This window comes from Synchiropus splendidus, chromosome 8 (genome assembly GCF_027744825.2).
Source record: "Synchiropus splendidus isolate RoL2022-P1 chromosome 8, RoL_Sspl_1.0, whole genome shotgun sequence".
Lineage (NCBI taxonomy): Eukaryota > Metazoa > Chordata > Actinopteri > Syngnathiformes > Callionymidae > Synchiropus > Synchiropus splendidus.
In genome coordinates, this window is record NC_071341.1 from 12700202 (window position 1) to 12720900 (window position 20699).

At 52.3% G+C, this 20699-nt stretch overlaps 6 protein-coding genes across 13 annotated transcripts; 4 read left to right on the forward strand and 2 right to left on the reverse strand.

The window, feature by feature from the left end:
- Positions 1 to 234: 234 nt before the first annotated feature.
- Positions 235 to 2573, reverse strand: LOC128763372 (hereditary hemochromatosis protein homolog). Its single transcript, XM_053872106.1, has 2 exons — positions 2313 to 2573; positions 235 to 1980 (listed from the first exon to the last, which is right to left on the reverse strand). The coding sequence occupies exons 1-2, from the start codon at positions 2362 to 2364 to the stop codon at positions 989 to 991; spliced, it is 1044 nt and encodes a 347-aa protein (XP_053728081.1). The 5' UTR covers positions 2365 to 2573; the 3' UTR covers positions 235 to 988.
- On the forward strand, positions 2536 to 5853 carry LOC128763366 (drebrin-like protein B). Of its 3 annotated transcripts, none has more exons than XM_053872098.1 (14): positions 2536 to 2680; positions 2737 to 2792; positions 2867 to 2979; positions 3050 to 3124; positions 3227 to 3370; positions 3557 to 3634; positions 3699 to 4039; positions 4106 to 4163; positions 4229 to 4288; positions 4791 to 4899; positions 4963 to 5112; positions 5198 to 5382; positions 5481 to 5547; positions 5661 to 5853. In XM_053872098.1, exons 1-14 carry the CDS (start codon positions 2598 to 2600, stop codon positions 5795 to 5797), a joined length of 1656 nt encoding a protein of 551 aa, XP_053728073.1. In that variant the 5' UTR covers positions 2536 to 2597; the 3' UTR covers positions 5798 to 5853. The 3 variants fall into 3 exon arrangements, with proteins under 3 accessions (XP_053728073.1, XP_053728075.1, XP_053728074.1); XM_053872099.1 differs by having other exon boundaries at positions 2582 to 2651; XM_053872100.1 differs by lacking the exon at positions 3227 to 3370.
- Positions 5854 to 6061: 208 nt separating this feature from the next.
- Positions 6062 to 7835, forward strand: LOC128763863 (cytochrome c oxidase subunit 5B, mitochondrial). The gene is made up of 4 exons (XM_053873104.1): positions 6062 to 6207; positions 7239 to 7309; positions 7378 to 7477; positions 7585 to 7835. The coding sequence occupies exons 1-4, from the start codon at positions 6111 to 6113 to the stop codon at positions 7695 to 7697; spliced, it is 381 nt and encodes a 126-aa protein (XP_053729079.1). The 5' UTR covers positions 6062 to 6110; the 3' UTR covers positions 7698 to 7835.
- Positions 7836 to 9888: 2053 nt separating this feature from the next.
- npy8ar (neuropeptide Y receptor Y8a) lies at positions 9889 to 11651 on the forward strand. Its single transcript, XM_053872217.1, has 4 exons — positions 9889 to 10191; positions 10541 to 10773; positions 10833 to 10979; positions 11243 to 11651. The coding sequence occupies exons 1-4, from the start codon at positions 9889 to 9891 to the stop codon at positions 11649 to 11651; spliced, it is 1092 nt and encodes a 363-aa protein (XP_053728192.1).
- A 780-nt stretch (positions 11652 to 12431) lies between these two features.
- On the reverse strand, positions 12432 to 17873 carry actr1b (actin related protein 1B). Its single transcript, XM_053872626.1, has 11 exons — positions 17670 to 17873; positions 14821 to 14885; positions 14638 to 14713; positions 14345 to 14470; positions 14155 to 14279; positions 13848 to 14064; positions 13690 to 13782; positions 13448 to 13622; positions 13315 to 13376; positions 13205 to 13245; positions 12432 to 13114 (listed from the first exon to the last, which is right to left on the reverse strand). The coding sequence occupies exons 1-11, from the start codon at positions 17715 to 17717 to the stop codon at positions 13012 to 13014; spliced, it is 1131 nt and encodes a 376-aa protein (XP_053728601.1). The 5' UTR covers positions 17718 to 17873; the 3' UTR covers positions 12432 to 13011.
- Positions 17262 to 20585, forward strand: marchf5l (membrane-associated ring finger (C3HC4) 5, like). 6 transcript variants are annotated; one of them, XM_053872628.1, is made up of 8 exons: positions 17264 to 18042; positions 18131 to 18391; positions 18858 to 18918; positions 18982 to 19184; positions 19343 to 19473; positions 19534 to 19699; positions 19808 to 19974; positions 20267 to 20585. In XM_053872628.1, the coding sequence occupies exons 2-8, from the start codon at positions 18295 to 18297 to the stop codon at positions 20420 to 20422; spliced, it is 981 nt and encodes a 326-aa protein (XP_053728603.1). In that variant the 5' UTR covers positions 17264 to 18042; positions 18131 to 18294; the 3' UTR covers positions 20423 to 20585. The 6 variants fall into 6 exon arrangements, with proteins under 6 accessions (XP_053728606.1, XP_053728605.1, XP_053728603.1 ...); XM_053872629.1 differs by having other exon boundaries at positions 17264 to 17603; XM_053872631.1 differs by having other exon boundaries at positions 17262 to 18391; positions 19008 to 19184.
- Positions 20586 to 20699: the final 114 nt, after the last annotated feature.

Genomic DNA, 20699 nt, shown 5'->3' on the forward strand with positions numbered 1-20699 from the left:
CTGTGGTCCTGCTGCAGCAAACTCTTTCAATTTCACTTCCTGTGTCATAGAAGCTGTTCCTCAATTCACTAACCTCTTCAGCTGCGTTACTGTTTGCACTATAGGATAGGACTGACCTTGAAGAAGTCAGATCTGAATTTTGACCTTGTTTAACAATGCTGTCAATAATAATAATAATAATAATACTGTGAGTAGAATGTGCCATATTCCCATGATATAAAGTTGGAGACTTTATTGGATGTACTGTATGTACACTGGATTCATGATGACGCTTTCAGCAGCTGAGGAGAGCTTTCAGAGCAATAGAAGCTGCTTTCATTAGCGCATGAGTTGGAGAATTCCCCCCAAACACAGGATGTTTTCAGCAGAACACTGATGCAAGTGCCAGATACCCACACGTAGGTACAAGATAGAGAGACACACACCTGCCAGAAAGAGTCTCTACTCTTCCTCCCCACACGCAGCCTCGGGGTTCTTCGTGTCACATTCACTATTTCGCTCTTTCACACTCTGACTGGTGAGAAATGGTAACTTAAATCTCCCAACAAATAATCACATGATCCATGGTGACTCCTCTGCACCTTCCAGATCAGATGCCCCTTGAGTTTTTCCTGCTCTGTGTTGTCCTCCAACCACCATACTCCTGAAGAAGAAGGGAGTAGAAGGAGGTTTGGGTCCTCCCCAGAGGCTGGAGATAAAGGAGGAGCAGCAGCAGAAGGAGGCCAAGGTGGTGAGACTCACGTGGAGCAATGAGCTCCTGAGCTGGTGTCGGAGGTGCGAGAAGAAGCCAGGGGATTTAATGAGTGATGGAGCCCATCGACGGAACACCTGACATGTATTGACTCATAACATTTATGAATATTGATCTGAATATTGAACAGCTGCTGTGAGTCACACTGGAACATTCATCTTCACATGGGAGCAGATGGAAGCTAGGAGGCAAGAAGGGAAGAAGAAGACCAGCGAGGATGTGCCTCCTGGTGGTCGCTCAGCTACTGTTGGTCACCATGGCAACGCTCTCTGCCCCCACTGAGTCTGTGTGAGCTCCTGACTCCTGAGGTATGCAACACTTGGCCAGGACCAGAAGCAGGACCAGCAGCAGAACCAGGACCACCATGACGAGCAGCAAGACCAAGCGTGCCAGGTGGGAGTGGAAGGACTCTGCCCTCCAGCTCACCTGCAGCTGGTTGTCCAGGCTCAGGTGAGCGGCGGTGCAGGTGTAGTTATGTTCTTGCTCTTGCTCCGTCAGAACCAGCGTCTTCCGCACCTGGTACAGGCCGTTGCCGTTGGGCAGCACAGGCCCAGTGCTCAGCTGATCCTCCTCCACCTGCTGACCGTCCCGGAGCAGGGTCAGGTTGATGTGGCGTGGGTAGAAGTCCGTGGCCAGACAGGTGAGCAGGGCTCCGCCCATCCTCGGTCTGGAGAAGACGTGGAGTCTTGGCCGGACTCGACGGGTCACCAGGTTCTTCTTCTGCTCCAGCAGCTGCTCCAGGGCCGAGACACATGTCGAGAGGTAGAAGTGATGATAGAGGGTTTGTTCGATCTGCCACTCGGCTGCAGTCCACCGGTTCTCCCAGCCTTCTCTGGTTGTGTAGGAGAAGTGGGTCGTGTTGAACATCTGACTGTCGATGTCCTGTCCATCATAACTGTTTCGTGACATGACAAACGTCGGCTGTCCGTCCTGGATCTCACAGCCGGCTAGTTTCTGCAGGATGTGGAGACCTTTGGTCTGGTTGAAGCGGTGCTTGGAGAAAGCTATTCGGTCTCTCATGCCAAAATACATGTCTTGAACAATCCCCATGGCGCTCTGACCCAGGTCCAGTGGCGTCCTGTCCATGCTGTTGGTGACCAGGTGGTCCAGTGTGGAGTCGTAGTACGCCACCTGGAGGTCGTCCAGCAGCAGCACACCACTAAACTCAGGCAGCTTTGAGGGCCCGAATACACAGGTAGCCAAAACCCAGAGTGAGTGTTGTCTTGCTCCTGGAGACAGCACAGCATTATGGTCAGTGTGGGGATGAGTGTTGTTCCCTCTGAACCAAGTGAAAGTAAGTGTGAGTAAGTGAAAGTACTGTGAGAAAGACAGACCCAAGTACTGAATGAGTGTCTGATTTCCGAGTTCAAATCCCAGAGCAGATGTAAAATGAAACATGCAGAGCTTAGTTTGATCAAAGAAGCACAAAGAAGGTATCTGGTGTTGGATCAGAACACAATTCCTCCTCCTGACTACACTCTGACCCCTGCTGGTAGACCCTGGCCACTGCCGACCCTCAACGACAGATGCTCTCTTTCAAAAATTTGCGTCAGCAACACACCTGAACTGGTCACCTGCTGGACGAACATCAGCTGGAGCCAGAAGGTCCTCATGGTGGTCGAGATTCTCCTTTTCCAGCCAATTAGAGCGAAGTACTGATCCCCAGTCTCGGTCCCTCACTCTGCGACCAACATAGGAGGAGAGCTCCAGTCCCAGGTGTGTGCAGAGTTCCGGGCAGGCGAGTTGGGAATGCGACCCAGCAGGTTCTCTCCTCCCCGACAGGTCTGACGTGTCTCTCTGAGTCTCTCTGGCTCACTTCACTAGCTGCTGCTGAGTCGGAACCAACATGTCGGTGAACCTGAGCAAGAATGGTGCAGCGCTGAAGTCAGCGTATGAGGAGGTGGTGAGCCCCAAGTCTGACACCAACTGGTGAGTCGGAGCTCAGAGTCGAGTCACTTACTCACACTGATGGCTGCTGCTTCCAGGGCACTCTTCACCTATGAGGGGAACAGCAACGACTTGAGGCTGGCGGAGACTGGAGGTGAGGGGGACCACGGGGTCACCAGGCTATGAATCGACTGGTCCCTGTGGTAACCGGGTCTGGGGTGTGCGCAGGAGGAGGACTGGAGCAGCTGGTGGAGGAACTTAACAGTGGGAAGATCATGTACGCCTTCTGCCGAGTCCAGGATCCCAACTCTGGTCTGCCCAAGTTTGTCCTCATCAACTGGGTGAGTCTTTGACATGGTGTCTGACCCATCTCCATGTTTATGCTGAAACTCTGGCGTGTGCTGTCTTTAGACAGGTGAAGGTGTAAAAGACTCACGAAAAGGAGTTTGTGCGAATCATCTGGGCTCCATCAGGAACTTCCTGAAGGTCAGTGGTTGTGAACAATCTGCCCTGGTGAACACACGTTAGAGTTAGCCACGCTCACGCTCTGTGCTAACGTTACCACTCTGGATGCTCTTGTGACTCCAGGGCGCCCATGTCACCATCAACGCTCGCGACGAGGACGACGTGGAGCCGGAGATGATCCTTGCTAAAGTAGCGAAGGCGTCAGGAGCAAACTTTAACTTCCACCAACAAACGCAGGAACGACGGGAGGCGCCCAGAGGCTCTGTGGTGAGAGCATGTTTCAGGGGTGACTACGCTTAGCTGCCTCACTTCATGCTGCTGTTGTGTTTTTCTTGACTTACTTGTTCTGTTGGCGCTGGCAAGTTATTAGTTAGCGTGTTACCAAGTGAACAAATGAGTCAGCAAAGTTAGCTTCGCTCCCTAGAGCTAACTCTTGGCTCCTGGGGTTCTCAGGGTTCTGTGTACCGAAAGGTCAACGCGGTGGAGGAGATCCAGCAGACCAACAAGGACGACTTCTGGACCCAGAACCAGGTACAGAGTTAGCCAGCATTGCCACGGCAACCGAGTGCTCCTCAACTCAGTTGTGTTTCATCAGAGAGACGAGGAGGAACGACGACGGGAGGAAAACCGACGAGCGGAAGAGGAGAGGAGGACACGAGAGAGGGAGTGGAGGGAGATGGAGGACCAGAAAGCAAGGGAGAGAAGAGAGATGGAGGTTAGGAGAGACAGGGAGGAGAGAGAGAGGAGAGACAGGGAAGAAAGAGAGACAAGAGAAAGGGAGGAGCGAGAGAGAGGAGAGAGGAAATGGAAGGAGGAGAGTGAGAGGAGAGAGAGGGAGGAGAGAGAGAGGAGAGAGAGGGAAGAGAGACAGAGGAGAGAGAGGGATGAGAGAGAGAGGAGAGAGAGGGAGGAGAGAGACAGAGCAGAGAAGCTGAGGTGAGTTTTTGTGGCAACAGGTGGGAGCTCAAAGATGATGCCATCATAGACTTCTGTGTCGGACAGAGACGTGCAGAAGATAAGAGAAGAAGAAGAGCGAGGGGAGAACCAGCAGCAGCAGCAGGTGAGACTCAGACGAGAGCTGATGGAGGTGTGTGACCCAGAAGTAAACCAGTGTGGATGTTGCAGAGCGAAGTGGAAAACAGGAAGTCTGGAATCTCCACAGCTGCTTCTGTGCAGAAAGCTAACGTAAGAGAACACACACACACACACACACACACACACATTTGTATTGCTATCCCTGTGGGAACATTGTAAGGTTTCCCATTGACATATCCCTTCCCTCAGCCTCTCCCACTAAACCTAACCATCCAAAACACATGGCTAACCTTAACCAGGACTCCGAACCAAACTGAAACCTAGTTATAAAGTCTTCATCCTCAAATTGAGGTTTGGACCTGTGGGGGCCCCACAAAGACATAAGGTCCCCACAAGGATAGTGTTTTGAAAAGAATTGATCCCCACAGGCAGGATAAACAAGCCCCCCCCCCACACACATGTTTGTTTCACTATTTTTGTGAGGTTTTAACCCTCGAAACCTAGTTAGGTCAGGCCAAAATGACCTCAAAAAGCAAATTGTCCTCACAAGAAAGTGGCTTGTCAAGACTTGTACACAGACACACACACACACACACACACACACACACACATGCACACACACAGCGTCAGCAGAGGAGTGTATGTTCTTCAGGAGGCCCGGTCACTGATCTCCCAGCGGAGCTTCAACCCCAGAGAGATGTTCCTGCAGCGTGAGAAGAGTGTGGAGGAGAGCATCGGGAGACACGCTGCGCCCTCCAGAGGTGGTGATGTCAGCAGGTCATGTGACCAAAGCAACCTCATGAAGGAGGTGTTTGATTCATCAGGGAAGCTGCAGAGTCCGTTCCTGTCACAGAAGTCCACTGCTCCTGCGTTGGCCCCTGCTGGGACGTCCCCTGACATCTACTCCTCCCCTATCTCAACCGCAATCCACCAGACTCACTTGGAGCCGACGGAAGAACCCGCCCCAGCAGCAGGTTTGAACTCGAGGGCGCTTTGAGGTTCTGGATCCTGTGGAAGGTCAGAAAGGGAAGTGAACTGATGATCTGGTGTCTACTGCAGATGCGGAGGACGAGTGGTCAGACGAGTTTGACGACGACTTGTACGAGAGCGGTGGCGCTGAGTGGAGCGAAGGAGGTGGTACATATCCTGCTGCAGGTTCAAATGCCTCCGACGACGGGCAGGACAAGTGGCAAGATGATGAGCAGGACGAGAACGTGTACGAGGACTTCTACCAGACACCATCCGTGAGTGCCCCACCAACAAAGTGCTTGACCGAGGTTGACCGAGTCACGCCCCTCAACCGAGTGTCTGAATGAGAAAAGAGATCCTTATTACATTTCAGAGGGAAAATACGACGACAGCTGCCGACCAAGGACCCAGTGCTCGAGCTCTGTACGACTATCAGGCTGGTGAGAACACACACACTCACACACACACAGTCATGCACACACGCACAATGACTCACAAACACTCACACTGCAGCACTCCGACTTGAGTCAAAAACTGTTGTGTGTTTCTGCAGCTGATGAGTCTGAAATCACCTTTGACCCCGATGACATCATCACAGGGATCGACATGGTGGATGAGGGCTGGTGGCGAGGCTTCGGGCCTGACGGCCGATACGGGATGTTTCCCGCCAACTACGTGGAGCTTCTGTGAATGAAGCGGATCAGGGTTGTTTTAATGCACTATGTTGATGTTGTGGGAATAAACAAATGAAGAGAAGTGTGAAGCGTGAGGTGTCCCGTGAAGTTCAACTCCATGCGAGCGTGCGGAGTCTCAAACCTGGAACCACAAACTGGACGACAAAAACTCAAAGAGACCGATTTGAACGCCTGAGCACAAAACTGCACTAACTTATCAGATCAGCAGGCGGCGCTGCGCAAAGAGCCGAGTGTGTACCACCTCCTGAAAGACGAAGAAGAAAGGCGACGTCATATTCCGCGACAGAAGCCTCGGTAAAGAAGGAGAAATGGCTGCAAGGTTACTGCTCAGATCCGCTCTTAGAGCCGCCACCACCTGCCGGGCTGCCCCGGTTCCAGCTCTGACCCGCGGCATGGCTGCTGGAGGTGAGTACTTTCACCGCTACCCGTCCTCGGAGCCGCGGTCTTGTGTGGAGTTCGACACCAAGGACGGAGTCTAGTGTGACGCCGGGGACCTTCGAGCGCTGCGGCCTGCGTCACGGCTCTCACTCGGTCTGAGCGCGGTTAATGACGCCAGCTCTGCGCTAAAGTGGATCCAGACCTGAGCTTGACTTCAGAGCGGCAGGTCACAACGACGGATTTAACTACGTAGCGCGCTGTCAGGGCGGAAATCAGACTCAGCGAGGATAATAGCCCCTGCCATACAAACTCACTACAAGAACTACGTCTGACGTCAGTGACGTCGTTTTTAGTGTTTAGTGAGTGACTTGTTGAATCGGAACTTTCGAAAGAAGTGCGGTTCATCTGATCTCGCTTCCTGTTGACAACTGCGACGCTGAACCTAATGTCGTCATCCGCTCGCGCAGCGAGGTGACCCAGTGTCGGTACCGAAATGGGTCCACTTATGGAATGTGTTGTTGTGTGCAGCTTGATTTTTCGAAATTTTCTACCACCCGTGAAGCGTTTATATCACATATTTATTGAGCAGATCATTTGATATGAGTGTTGATGGAAATATTGCGATTGGCTGACATGTAGCACGTCGTCATCAAGCCAGGAAGTAGTCCAGGACTCGCTCGTTCATTGACGCACATTTTTGCTACGACTGTCTCTCCCGTGTTGCGTGACAGTCGACTAAGAAGTTCGATGTGATTTTTGTGTGATGACAAATGGCAGCAGTAACCGTACCTGCTAGCATTCTGTTTCAAATGTGTGATCGCGACTGTCGGACGTGACGTCGGCGCCCAACACATTCGAGAAGAGAACACATTTGGTACCTACGGATGTGAGCGGGTGAACCACTGACTTGGACCTTGTGGGAGAACTGTGGTTCATCTGATCCCACTTTCTGTTGAGGCTTGTCATTCATTCCAACTGTACTGAGCTGGTGGTTGGTGCTGTTGAGATGAGACTCTGTTTGGGGTCCAGTTGTGTGACTCGGTGTTGGTCTTTGTCAGGGATCCCGACCGATGAGGAGCAGGCCACAGGGCTGGAGAAGATCATCATGAAGGCGGCCAAAGAAGGAGCGGTGAGAACCTCCACTCTCTGTGTTCCTCCTGCAGTCACATGACCGGAAGGTGACCTTTGTTTGTCCAGGACCCCTACAACATGCTGAAGCCCAAGGAGTACGCGGGGACCAAAGCAGAGCCTCACCTGGTCCCGTCCATCACCAACAAGAGGATTGTGGGCTGCGTCTGTGAGTCCCGGGCTTTTGTTTCACTGCTCTGACTCATGTGTCATGTGTGACTTGCGACTCACCCAGAAAGTTTTTGTTGTGCTGATGTGTGGTTGCGCCCCCTGCAGGTGAGGAGGACAACACTGCCGTGGTGTGGTTCTGGCTCCACGAGGGCGCCGCCCAGCGCTGCCCTTCCTGTGGTGCCCACTACAAGCTGGTGCCCCACGCTCTCCCCCACTAACCTCCCCCCTCTGACCTGTCTATCATTCTGCAACCGGATGACCTCATCGGCCTGCGAGCTGATTGGTTGACGAGGGATCATGTGACTTCCTGTACAATGTTCTTGTTGATGAACCAATAAATGAATCTTTGCTCCTCACTCGCTTCCTGTTCATCCAGAACTCCGGTTGGGTCCCAGTTGGAGGCTGGGCTCAACTCTGAGAACTCCTTAGCTGTGTGACAGGTCAGCTAAGGTCACGTGAAGGGCAGTGCAGCTGACCTGGCCCAGTAAAGACTCCAGGACCTTGATGGTGGGCTGCTCTGCTCCTTCTGCTCCGGGGGAGACAAACGCTGGTCTGACTGCTATCCATGTTCTGATGACTTCAGGCCATAGCCTTGTGTTGTCACGTGACAGTCTGAGAGACAGCAAGAGTTGTGCACCTTATTATGGGATGTCTCTGCTCTGCAGGAGCTGATGTTTGGAGGCCCAGGGCCCCAGGCAGTGGAGGCCCCCTGCTTGGACCCCACCTGTCAATCATCTCTGTGTGCCAACTGTCAGCTTGAGTGTCCACAGGGACGCAGCACAAGGAGGCGCTATTTTTGGGTGAAGGTTAGCAGCTGATCCTTCACCTGCCTCAGACTGTGCCTGGGGGTGACGGCTCTGTCTCAGCAACCTGTGGGGAGGATCTAACATGCAGTAGAGTGGCTCGATGAACGCTAAAGAGACGGCAGCGCCCCGTGTCGTCAACTGTTGCGCGTCTTCCGACCTGCACTCGCGCAGTCACTACTCTGACTTCACGCATTTGAACTTCTGGGTCGCGTCGGAATCCAGCACGGATGATCAAACCCCATGAGTCACGTGATTCCCCGATGAGATGGAGCCGCCTATCACGTGACTTTGGGATTCGGTCACTCGCACGCGCGCGCGCGCTCAGCTGGTGTCTTCGGCGCGCAGGTGAGACTTCGCGTGTTCTCGTTATTCCTCGGTTCGCTGGCGCCGTCGCTCATTTCCCGCCAGATGCAGACGCGCTAAGACGGACCGCGCGATCGCCAAACACATGCTGGACGCGGGAATTCAGGTGAGTGCTGGCGGGAACTTCTGATGAGCTGTAGAGTCGGAGATTTCCGGACGCAGTTTTCCGACTGTGATCCATCATCTTCCTCATCGTCAGTTTGTCACTCCTTCCCCTGCGGTTCTGAAGGCGGTTCCGTCTGCATGAGTGTTGGGTTTTTGGACCGGAACACAAACATAGCAGAGACGTGAAGATGAACGAGTGACTGTGTGATGGTTGTCATGGGGACGAGTGGAAGTCTGACGTAATTTTCCTTCTGAAGTTTTTCTGTTTCCAAATGTGTCTTCCTTCTCTCTAGCATGTTTGTTTGTTTGTGTCATTGCCGATTTATTGGGAAGGAACGTGACATACAGACAACCATCATAGCTGAAATGGTTTATTTTGGGTTATTTTCCACTAGTTGTTTGTTGTTGTTGTTCACCTCGATGTTTTGATTTGAACGAGTCTGTGAAAACACATTTAAGGCCCCTTATGGTCGTTCCTTTACTACCACGGATTTCGGATTCACTTGTCTAAGGTTCCGTCTGAATTTGATGCCATCTGCTGGTCAGGTGGTCCTACTGGGTTCTGGTTCCACGTGAGCATGTTCACGTCCTGTAGGGGGCGCCTGTTAGCTTAGGGTTCAAATCACCTGGACTTCAGAGGGGGTTCTACTGAGACCTTCTATGCTGGGTGGTCTATGTCCAGACCCGCCGAGCTGAACACCAGCTGGAGGTAGGCGGCGCTGGAACAGACGGAGGCATCATCAACGACCCACAGCACCGGCTGTCCCGTCGCCATGGAGACGAGGACCAGGTCCAGAGATCTGGCGGGAGAGGATTTGACTCACCCGGCCATCGTGGCATGTTTGATCAGAGCAGAGCTGGTGCAGGTGACCAGAAGGGGGAGTCAAGATGCAAGAGAGTGCATTAAGATTCCTCCTCCCGCTGCTACAATGACTGCTCATTAACATGTCTGACTCCAGAAGGGCTGGAAATAAAGAGCCGCCTGAGATGCGCCATTGTGGCGGGAGGTTGATGATGTCTGCGCCAAGTCTCTTCACTCTTCCGTGCTTCCTCTCTGGTCCGCAGCATCCGTGGAACAGAATCTAAAGGACCTCCAGCACCCCTCTGTTTTGAACCCTTGCTGACCTTTGACCCCATGTCAAATGTCAGCCAGCCAGAGGTCTGGCAGGCGGATTGGTCAGCCGCTCACCCGTGCACTGCTTCTGCCGGCGCCGCCGCCCTCCTGATCACGGCGTACAGCGTGGTCGTGACCCTGGGGCTGCTGGGGAACGCCGGCCTGGTGTTTGTCGTCGCCCGGCAACATGAGCTCCGCAACGTCACCAGCATCCTGATCGCCAACCTGTCGTGCTCCGACATCCTCATGTGCCTGGTCTGTCTGCCGGTCACCGTGGTCTACACGCTTATGGACAGCTGGGTGCTCGGGGAGGTGCTGTGCAAGGTCAGAAGCCACCACACACACGCGCGTTTGTTTTCCTATCCTTGTGAACCTCTCATTGACATAACCCTTTCCCCAGCCTCTCACCCAAAACCTAACCATCCAAAACACATGGCTAACCTTAACCAGGACTCTGAACCAAAACGAAACCCAATTGTAATGACCCAGTTATTTTTAAGTTTTAATCCTCAAATTGAGGTTAAACCTCGTGGGGTCCAGCCAAATGCCCCCACAATGTCATACACACAAGGATAGTGTTTTGTCAAGAATTGGTCGCCACAAAGTAGGATAAACAAGCCCACATACTCACACAGATGAACAGAGGAAACACCACGCTATCGCTGTCCAGCAGGTGACGCCATTCGTCCAGTGCACCTCGGTGACCGTGTCCATCTTCTCTCTGGTGCTGATCGCTCTGGAGCGACACCAGCTGATCCTGCACCCCACTGGGTGGTCGCCCAGCGCCGGACACTCCTACCTGGCGGTGGGACTCACCTGGCTGGTGGCCAGCTTCATCTCGATGCCGTTCCTGTCGTTCAACATCCTGACTGACATCCCCTTCCAGAACACCAGCCTGCCCGCTAGGTGAGTCTCCGGCTCAGGTGGGCGCCACCTTCTTCACTGAGTGTTGGTCTTTGCTGCAGAGATCAGGTGATCTGCATGGAGCTGTGGCCGTCGGAGAGACAGCGACTGGCGTACACCACGTCGCTGCTACTTTTCCAGTACTGCCTCCCCCTGCTGCTGGTGCTGCTCTGCTACCTGAGGATCTTCTTGCGTCTACGGCGCCGAAGGTGATCCTACTCAGTCCACTCGCCCCCCATCAGAAAGCTACTAGAGATAACGCATCTCCTTGAGTGACTTGGACTGAACTACTTGACTTGACTTCTCCTCCTGTCGAGGGCTCAGGGACGTGTTGTGACTCTGCTGGGACTCTCAGTCATGTGACCCATGAGAGCTTGGACTCTGACTGTTGTGATGATACTGATGCAGGTGATGGCAACAGAGACGTTCCTGCCAGACCTCTCCAGTCTCACGCCCCTGCTCTGGTCCACAGGGACATGCTGGATCGCGGACGAAGGACTCGAGGAGCTCACCGCATCAACGCCATGCTCCTGGCCATCGTGGTGGCCTTCGCCCTCTGCTGGCTGCCTTTGAACATCTTCAACACGCTCTTCGACTGGCACCACCAGGCGCTGCCCGACTGCCAGCACGACGCTGTCTTCTCTGCGTGCCACCTGACAGCGATGGCGTCCACCTGCGTCAACCCACTGGTCTATGGTTTCCTCAACAGCAACTTCCAGAGAGAGTTCAAGTCGCGGCTGCAGTGCGGGCGCCGGCCGGCAGGGAGCTATCAGACCGTCCCCCTGTCGGTGGTGGGCAGTGACGGCACCACCAAGGCCACCACCCTTAGGTCCCCTCGAGCCACCAGAACCATCCCCTCCAGCGAGCCACCTCACTGTTAGCTTAGCTCAGCACACGCTGTCGGACTAGCAGGTCGCCACAGGCCTGGAATGTGTTTTGGGTCTGTCAGTCTTGTTTACAGTGTTTCAGGGAAATTACCGACTTGTTAGCATGCTCATGATTGACTCAGCGACTGCATTGGTAAAGTTTGAGTCGTGAAGTTTTAGAACCGTTTCTCCACTTCAGTCTTGGAGAAACAACCGCAGTGTTTCACAACAGTGAACTTTGATTTGACTCACAATCAATAAATCTGTTTTTCTTCTGCTGAGTGCTTCTCTCACCTGACTCACAGCTGGTCGCCCTCTGGCGGCGGCATGGCAGCTCTGTTGAGGCTGTAACTGAGGGTTCAATATCCGGCTGCATGGCTCCAGTCTCAGCATTTAACGTCTTTAAAAGGGAGCATAAACCCAACACGCCGAACGACGGATCCAGGCAACGATTTATAATAGACAGCTCCTCGTTTTCAAGCGCATCTTGGTGGTGATGTCACGTCCTCTCGTGGCGTCATAGCCAAACCAAAACACAACTTTGGAGCCGCTAATTTTTGTGTAAATTCAGTGGTGTTATTTGGACAATTCAGTTTTAGAATGCTAAATATTAATTTAAGGTTTGACTAAATCCTGAAACTGCAACGATGATATGCCTTCACGAAATGTAATTTCAGCTTGACTTTGTCTGACAGCTCATGGTCAGAAATGGAACTGCCACTTGTTAACAGATAATGTTCTTAACTGTTTGTGAGCACTGCTACGGTTTCACGTGACACAAGAGTAGACACAACGTTTCAGACACATAACTTTAATTCGGCTGCTGTTTACATAAAAACTTCTCATCCAAAGTGACGACAGACAATGTTGGTCGTTTTTTTACCAGGATGGACACGTCAGCGTCGAGTCGGCACCACGGCTCCAGCTGACCCAGTCATGTGACCCCGTGCTCCACACTGGGGAATTTCATTTAAATACAGATCACCGGTGGAGGTGACGTCAGCTCAAGCTGTCTGTGTGTGTGTGTGTGTGTGTGTGTGTGTGTGTGTGTGTGTGTTACAGTAAGTGTCAGTTACTTGAAGCGCTGTGAAGGGCGAACGTCGGAAAATCATACCTAAATGTTGGAATGGAATCTTCAACAGTAGCAAAAACAAACAAAAACATTCATGTTTGTTGACATATCACTACGCTGGAGCACAGCACCCCCATGTGGTGAGAGTCAGCCGAGCGAAGCAGCAACCCCCGACGACCCCCCAGGTAGGAGAGTGGTCACACCGCCCTCATGGGAAACGTGGTGGTCAGGGGCAGATGGGGGTGGAGTCTCTGACGAAGGGAGGGAGGGGTCAGAGGGCAGTCTAGGGACAGCTCAGGGGCACTAGAAGGTCTTCCTGTGGATGGCACGAGCTCTGTCTTCTTCATACTCCCGCTTGGACACCCACATCTTCTTGAAGGTGTCCAACGATGCCAGGATGGAGCCGCTGTGGGAGGAGGAGGGGCACAAAACTGTTATCAGTCGATCACAACAACCGTCACAGTCATGTGAGGACTAGCCATGCTGGCGTTCTTACCCGATCCACGTGGAGTAGAGTCTCTCCTGTGGAGCCGAAATCTGAGGACAGAAGCAGCACCAGTCAACACATGAGAGAGAGATGAAGTGACGCAGCAGACAGGAAGTTACCTTGATCTTCACGTCTTTTGGCGCCAGCTTCTTGACTTCAGTCAGGAGTCGCTCGCCAAAACCTACCGAGTCAGAGCGCAACGTTAACCCTTGGCTCAAGAGGACGGGTCTACTGGACCCGATCTGGACCAACCTTTGATGAGCGTGGATCCGCCACACAACACGATGGTGGAGAAGAGTGTGCGTCTCAAGTCCATGTCTGACTTCTGGATAGCGTAGGCCAGGACCTCGTGGATCCCTGAGCTCTCGTCTCCGATCAGGTCGGGTCTGAAGAGCAGCTCCGGAGCTCTGAAACGGGCCGGTCCGATCTGCAGACACACAGGAGAGCGGTCATCAAGGGCGGTGGTCACCCGGGCGGCAGTGGGAGGCGCTCACGTTCAAGGTGCTTCCATCAGGGAGGACGTACTGGGCCTTCTCTGTCTCCAGGGTCTCATCCTTCTGAGGGTTGAGGGACAGGTAGCAGGCCCTCTGGAGACACACACACACAGGTCAGTGACATCCCTCCACCCGCCCATACTGCCCACTCCTGGTACCTCTTTGACAGTGCGGACAACCTCGAACTCAGCCGAGGTGTTGAAGTTGTACCCCTCCTTACGCAGCAGGAGGCGCAGGTACCGTGACACGTCTCGACCTGCGATGTCCACGCGCATGATGGAGTGGGGGATGGCGAAGCCCTCATAGATGGGCACCACATGTGTCACGCCATCCCCGGAGTCCAGCACCACCCCGGTGGTCCGGCCTGTGGCATACCTGGGACGCAGAGCGGGACAGAGAAGAGGTGACCATCGAGGCCTTCTGGCACTTGGACAGCTGCAGGTGGGCTGAGGCAGGAGAACCTACAGGCTGAGGACGGCCTGCATGGAGATGAAGAGCGCCGGCACGTTGAAGGTCTCGAAGAACACCTCAGCCGCCTTCTCTCTGTTCTTGCTGGGGTTGAGGGGCGCTTCCGTTAGGAGGACCGGGTGCTGCAGAGTTAGAAGACATCAGAACATAGCTGTGGCCAGATGGTAGACCACAGGGAAGAGCTCACCTCCTCTGAGAAGGTCTGCAGCTGCTCTTTGGAGTAGACGTACTGCCAGATCCGCTCCATGTCGTTCCAGTCGTTGACGATGCCATGCTCCATGGGGTACCTGACCGACAGCAGCCCCCGGTGCTCCTGGACCAGACACAGGATAAAACCGCATCAGCTCAGAGTGGAAGCTGCATTCACAGTGGACCAGCTGCGGATCATGTGAGAGCTACAGACAGCTAGAGTGGGGGTCAGCCTGCCGCCACCTTGCGCCATAACAGCAGCATGTTTGTGTCATTCTGTCTAGTTTTTACCTCGGCTTTGGGTCCAATGAACAAGTCTCCTTCCAGGGCGCCCGCCATCACCCGCACGTGCTTGGGCCGTCCCACACTGGAACACACACACACATTGCTGAGGTCACGCTTCAGTCATCAGGGGGCGCTGTGGAGATGGTTAAGAGTTTCCAGAAGATGGCAGAGGTCGGCAGGGAAACTTACTAGTTGGGGAAACAGTATTTGGGGATCTGGTCTCCAGCGAAGCCGGCCTTGATGACCCCTGACCCCTGAGAAAACAGAATAACTCTGGTTAGACTGACAGTGACAGACTGGAGAGCCCGACTTCATGAGAGAGGCGTTTCTGCATTGGACCAACATTGTTCTCGACACAGAAATGGCCAGATGTAGGGATCTGAAACATCCTCAGGCCAGAGCGCAGAGAAAGCCTTTGACTGGACAACCACTTCATGGATGTGAAGTCAGTTTGAAATTCATCTGAAGGCAGGTCAATGAGCCAACAGTGGGACCACGGACCATTCAAAAGACTCAATGTACGAAATCTGATTTTGTCTTGTTTCTTTGGAAACCTGGACCAGCAGCTCTTGCACATATTCTCTCAGTGATGTCATGGCAATTGTGTCATCTAGTGTTGTGTGTCTGAGTGGGTGTGTGGTTATGTATAAATGAATAATATACATTGCTTTTTCTGTCAAAAAAAACAAAAGGTGTAGATGAAGCCCAAATCCCAAGACAATCTGGAAATACAGATCTGGATGAAAGGAGTCACTTGACTCTTAAAACCCAGAGAAGAGTTGTCACACTGTTCAACCAGTCAGAAGAACTGAAGTGTTTTGGAGAAGAACGTGGTGGTCATGAGACCCAGCTGCAGGCCAGTTCCCACACACAGTCATGAAGACACTAACATCAATTCAGTTTTCCTCTGCAGTAGCATCACTACTTCCTAGGTTTACCCTTGGGTAGTTGGAGACCCTAACAGGAAGGTGAAGACATCAACATCCGGACTTTGCTGAAGGTGTTGTGTTAGCGCAGCCCCTGCTCCCCACATTAGTGGGCACTGGCTGCACAAAGACACAAGCTGAGGAGCCAGACACACCTTTCTTATCGCTGCATTTCAAACAAGATTTTACACAAGATTGATGTTCCAGGTTCCGCACTGGCCCTCAAACCACCAATGTGCAGCTGAAGAAGAACTGGATTTTCGTTGTCCCCCGACGACGTGTGATCAACAAACACCGCCACTCACTGTACTTCAACATCGTCTTGTTTGCTGGGCCACATGAACTAGTTGAACACACTTTTCCTTTTCCACCAACAGCTCCACAGAGGGGTGGGAAGCTATGACAGACCAGTCAGTCAAGCACAAGAGAGGCCAGCTGACCAATCAAAACCTTGTGAGGAACAAGTCAAGGAACAGACTTCCGTTCTGGCTCAGCTCTTCTGTTGACATGAAGCGACCGCTCCCACTGTGTTGTCATGTAAATCAGCTGCCAGCAGACCAAGCTAACAGAAGCGCCACTGACAACTGGTAACAAATCAAACGAACTGCAGGAACACAGCTGCAACATGAACCATGAATGTTCAACATGAACATGTTAGAGGATGTCGCATCAGCACCAATTACATATAAGTCGCCTGCATGCATTAGGAGAATCATCATAAGATGCTTAGTCCTGTTGAGGGTTACGGGGAGAGCTGGAGCCTATCCCAGCAGTCATTGGGCATGAGGCGGGACTACACCCTGGACCGGTCACCAGGCCATTTCAGGGCACACACACCATTCACACACACCTAGGGGCAATTTTAGAACGTCAAAATAACCTATTGAGCATGTCTTTGGACTGAGGAGGAAACCGGAGTACCCAGAGAAAACACACATGGGGACAACATGCAAATTCCATACAGAGAGGCCACCAAGCATCTGCAATCTCCTTGCTGCAAGGTGAGCGTGCCAACCACTAGCCCGCCGTGTGGCTCAGAAAGCAGAACTATGAATGTAAATAGAGGCATACACAAGATATATGTTAAATGACAACCTTATCGACAGTCGACTCAGGCTGTCTGCAGGAAGGTATCTTGCAATACAATAATATCCCGACACAGGAGTGATGACTCCATAGAGTATGGTAGATTAAATAGCCTTCATTAGTTGTGGGGGAAATCGCAATACTGTAGGTTGAGCAATGTATCATGATACTTGTTAACAAGACCCAGTACTGTATATGTATAACTATGTATTAAGATCGATGGAGTCAAGTTCAAATATCAACACAATATCGCACAATCAAGTATTACGGTACTTTTCTACGCCCCTAGCCATGACTTCGTCAACTTGTCGGCTTATGAAGAGTTGTCAACAGTAAACACTAGTGTATAGTGCTATTTTGAAACTGAACCTTTGAATTCCACAGAATGCGGTTCGGACAGTTCAGCAGGTAGCGGCTCATCGATTAGTCGGTTACAGGGGACTCATAGGGGAAACATTCATCGTTGCAGCCATAGGAATGTGACGCTGCTCAGACGTCACAGCTACTCATCAATGTACGGCACCAAAATGCGTATTTATTGTTTCGTCACGTTTCACTTGAAGCGCGAGGGACGGAGAGCGCGCACGCGGACGTCTGAGTGGTCACATGACACAGTGGTGTTTGTATTGTTCTCATTCTGATGTTAACGAATTTGCTTGGCCTAAATATCACACCTTCACACCCACATGATCCAAATTGACATATATCGCTAATGTATATATCTATGCATCAACTTGACGGTTGGAAGTAAGCTGAGGAGGAGTGATGTGGAGGCTACAGCTCCGCGGACAGCTAAGCTAGCCGGGTTCCACCGGGAGCTAACGGCAGCTAACGGGGGTCTGTACACGACTGCGCCGCTGCCCGGGGAGCAGAGCAGCTGTGATGCACACTGCTAGCTGCCGTGGTCCACCAATACCAGCTGTGGGAGTAGCTGAGGCAGCAGCGGAACACCGGATGGAGGTGAGCTAGCGGCTAGCAGGCAGCAGCGGCCTCGGTTAGGGTGTGGATCCGTGACGTCATACTCACATTATCGATCACCACCGGCTGGTTAGCCAGGATGTCATAGGACTCCATGACGAAGTGACAGTTTTGTAGGTGTTGGTGAAGATCGGTGGCCGCTCTGCTGCCCGGTGAGTGAGCTCAGCATGTACAAACAGACGCCCCGTGTGTCCGCACTTTCCGCCGCTCGACGACGCCGCTTGACGCCGCCGCTCCTCTGTGCTCAAGCCCCACCCCGTCCTGCACCACAACAACCGGGCAGCAGGCCCTGACGGATAGACGCTGGAGCCAATAGTATTCACAATTGGCGTGACTGACAGAAGAGACATCCAATGATGTAAACTGTATGGAAGCCCTGGTGCTTCACTCGAACTCACTGACAACAGCAACGTGGAAGCTGGTGACCGACACATTTATTCTCGATCAGCAGGTTCTATTGTCCGTGAGGTAAACTCTGCACCTTCTGTCTGTGCTGTGCTTCCCCGCAGAGAAATGGATCAACCACATTTGACAGACAAGAAGCCCAAAAGCAAGAGCGCCGAATGCATCAGTTGAATGAACTGAAGGACGAGATTCAAGTTTGCAGGACGTTTAGACAACGTTCAGAAACGTCAGACGCTGTGAAGACACAAATCGAGCATCCGATGTAAAGATGACAATGAAAAACGACATGAACGCATCTCCGCCGTTAACAACCAATGGGAAAGTTGCTCAGGGACAGTGGGTGGGGCCTCGCTGCTCTGGAAACGGTGAGGACTAGCGGTTAAACTGGTCGACAGCGGAGACAAAAGTATTTTAGCATGGATTAACATCGCTAATTCTAGGTACGATTTGATTGTTCATACAGCGTCAGCGAGTAACGCGTAGAACACCATTGACTGGACTTCGATATTGACTGTTTAAATCGAGGAGTAGGTGCGGCTAACCGGCTGTTAGCTCCCAGGTCGTAACAGGTGACTGTAACTTTAGCTGCTGCTTTGGCTGTTTCAGTTGGATTTTCGTTTCAACAAGCATGTTTGTTTCCGTTGTTGGCCTCGATGACTGGTGACCCATGAGGGGGGAATGAGCTGAACCCTGTAAACAAACCTGAGAGGTTAAAATTAGAATCAAGCGTTGACTTCCATTTGTGCACCTGATGACGGCGTAGTTTCGTAACGAATGTGGACTGAGCCGATTGTGACCGATGACGTCATCGTGGCGTTTCTGGGTGTGCAGGTGTTGTGGATCAGCTGGGAGTTCAGATGGTCATGTCTGGTTCTGAAGAGCAGCAGGAGAAGTAAGAATAATAACAGTCTGGGGAAATCATGTCATGGTCACATGTGTGTGTCTGTGAACACAGACACTGCTGGGTGTGTTTCTCCACAGACAGGGACGACCGGGCAGCGGACTGGGTCAGTCCCTGCAGATGTCGTGGGTGCACCAAGTGGATCCACCAGGCCTGCCTGCAGCGCTGGCTGGATGAGAAGCAGAAGGGCAACGGTGGCGGCCCGGTCAGCTGTCCTCAGTGTGGAACCGAGTATCTGATCATCTTCCCAAAAATGGGCAAGTCCACCTCACAGAGCGGGTTCTGTCTGTGTGAATGAGCGAGCAAGGTTTGTTTTGACCGGTTGTCCATTGAGACATGCTGCAGGTTGAGCTACCCACTCACACACACTCATGATCAGCTGAAGCTTGAATGGATTTGTTTGTGCTCCCCTCAGGTCCAGTGGTGTTCTTCTTGCAGCAGGTGGACCGGGCTTTGTCCTGGGCCAGTCCATTCGCTGCAGTGGGTGTGGTGGTGGGGACGGTGTACTGGTCAGCGGTGACCTACGGGGCCGTGACCGTCATGCAGGTCAGCTGGGAGTGTCTACCCTCGATGCCTCAGCATCTCCTTACCTGTGTGTCTGGGCAGGTGGTGGGCCACAAGAAGGGTCTGCATGTGATGGAACGTGCCGACCCACTGTTCCTGCTGATGGCGCTGCCCACCATCCCAGTGATGTTGGTCCTGGGGAAGATGATCCGCTGGGAGGATTACATCATCAGACTTTGGCAGAGACACACACTGAGGCGCAAGAAGGGTAACAGCGTTGACGTTCAACACACACTGGCAATGGCAATAAAAATGTTCAAATTCTGATATTGGTTTTGAGAAATGACACAGCTGTTGAACATGTGTTGAATTCCAGGTTCCCACGGTTACCCACCACGGTTGCCACTAGAGGGCCCATCAGCAGGGGACCACTTGTCTGTGTCCAGGACTCTCTGCGGCGCCCTCATCTTCCCGTCAGTGGCCAGTCTGGTGGGTCGTCTGCTCTTCCAGCAGGTGACCTCTGACCTGCAGAGAACCATCCTGGTGAGCTCAGAATTCTGGTCCAAACAATCTGGGTTCTTAAGGCCCTGTGTTTGACTAAATCTTCTGAAAGTATCTTTGAAAACTGTTTGCGGAGCGTCACCTGCCCCAGACCTGGTTCTAGAGCCTCAGATACAGAGACCATCAATAAATCAGATTAGATATCATCTTCCTTTTTTTGGTTTGTTTTCAAGTCACTGTTCAGTTCGATGTTTTAACCAAAGTGACTTATGTTAGACATTCACGAGCTCTAAAATAAAAACAGTGTAAGATGCAGTTCTTGCCTTCTCCACAGGGTGGCGTCACGTTCGTGCTACTGAAAGGGGCAATGAAGATCTACTTCAAACAGCAGCAGTGCATCACTCAGGCCGATCGACAGATCCTCAACTACCCCGAGACAGTGGTCCACGCTGAGAGAGGGGATGACATGGAGGACAGCGGGACCGAGTGAAACAGTTCATCATCTCAGACACGCAGAGAGGTTTATTTTTCTACGTTCAATCCGAGGAACACTTGTAGGCGTTTCAAGTTCTTGGATGCACTTTGATGATCTTCTTGTGAAGCTGCTGGTTTGTGAAGCTGCTGCTCTTTGCAATAAAGTCGTCTGCGGAATCCATGCGAGTCCAGTTTGGCTCCAGCAGAAACAACTGGAATGATCTCCAAGCTGGAGTCACAGTGTGTGTCTGACTGTGAAGTGGATTTTTTAAGTGTGTAATGTGAACTTTAGG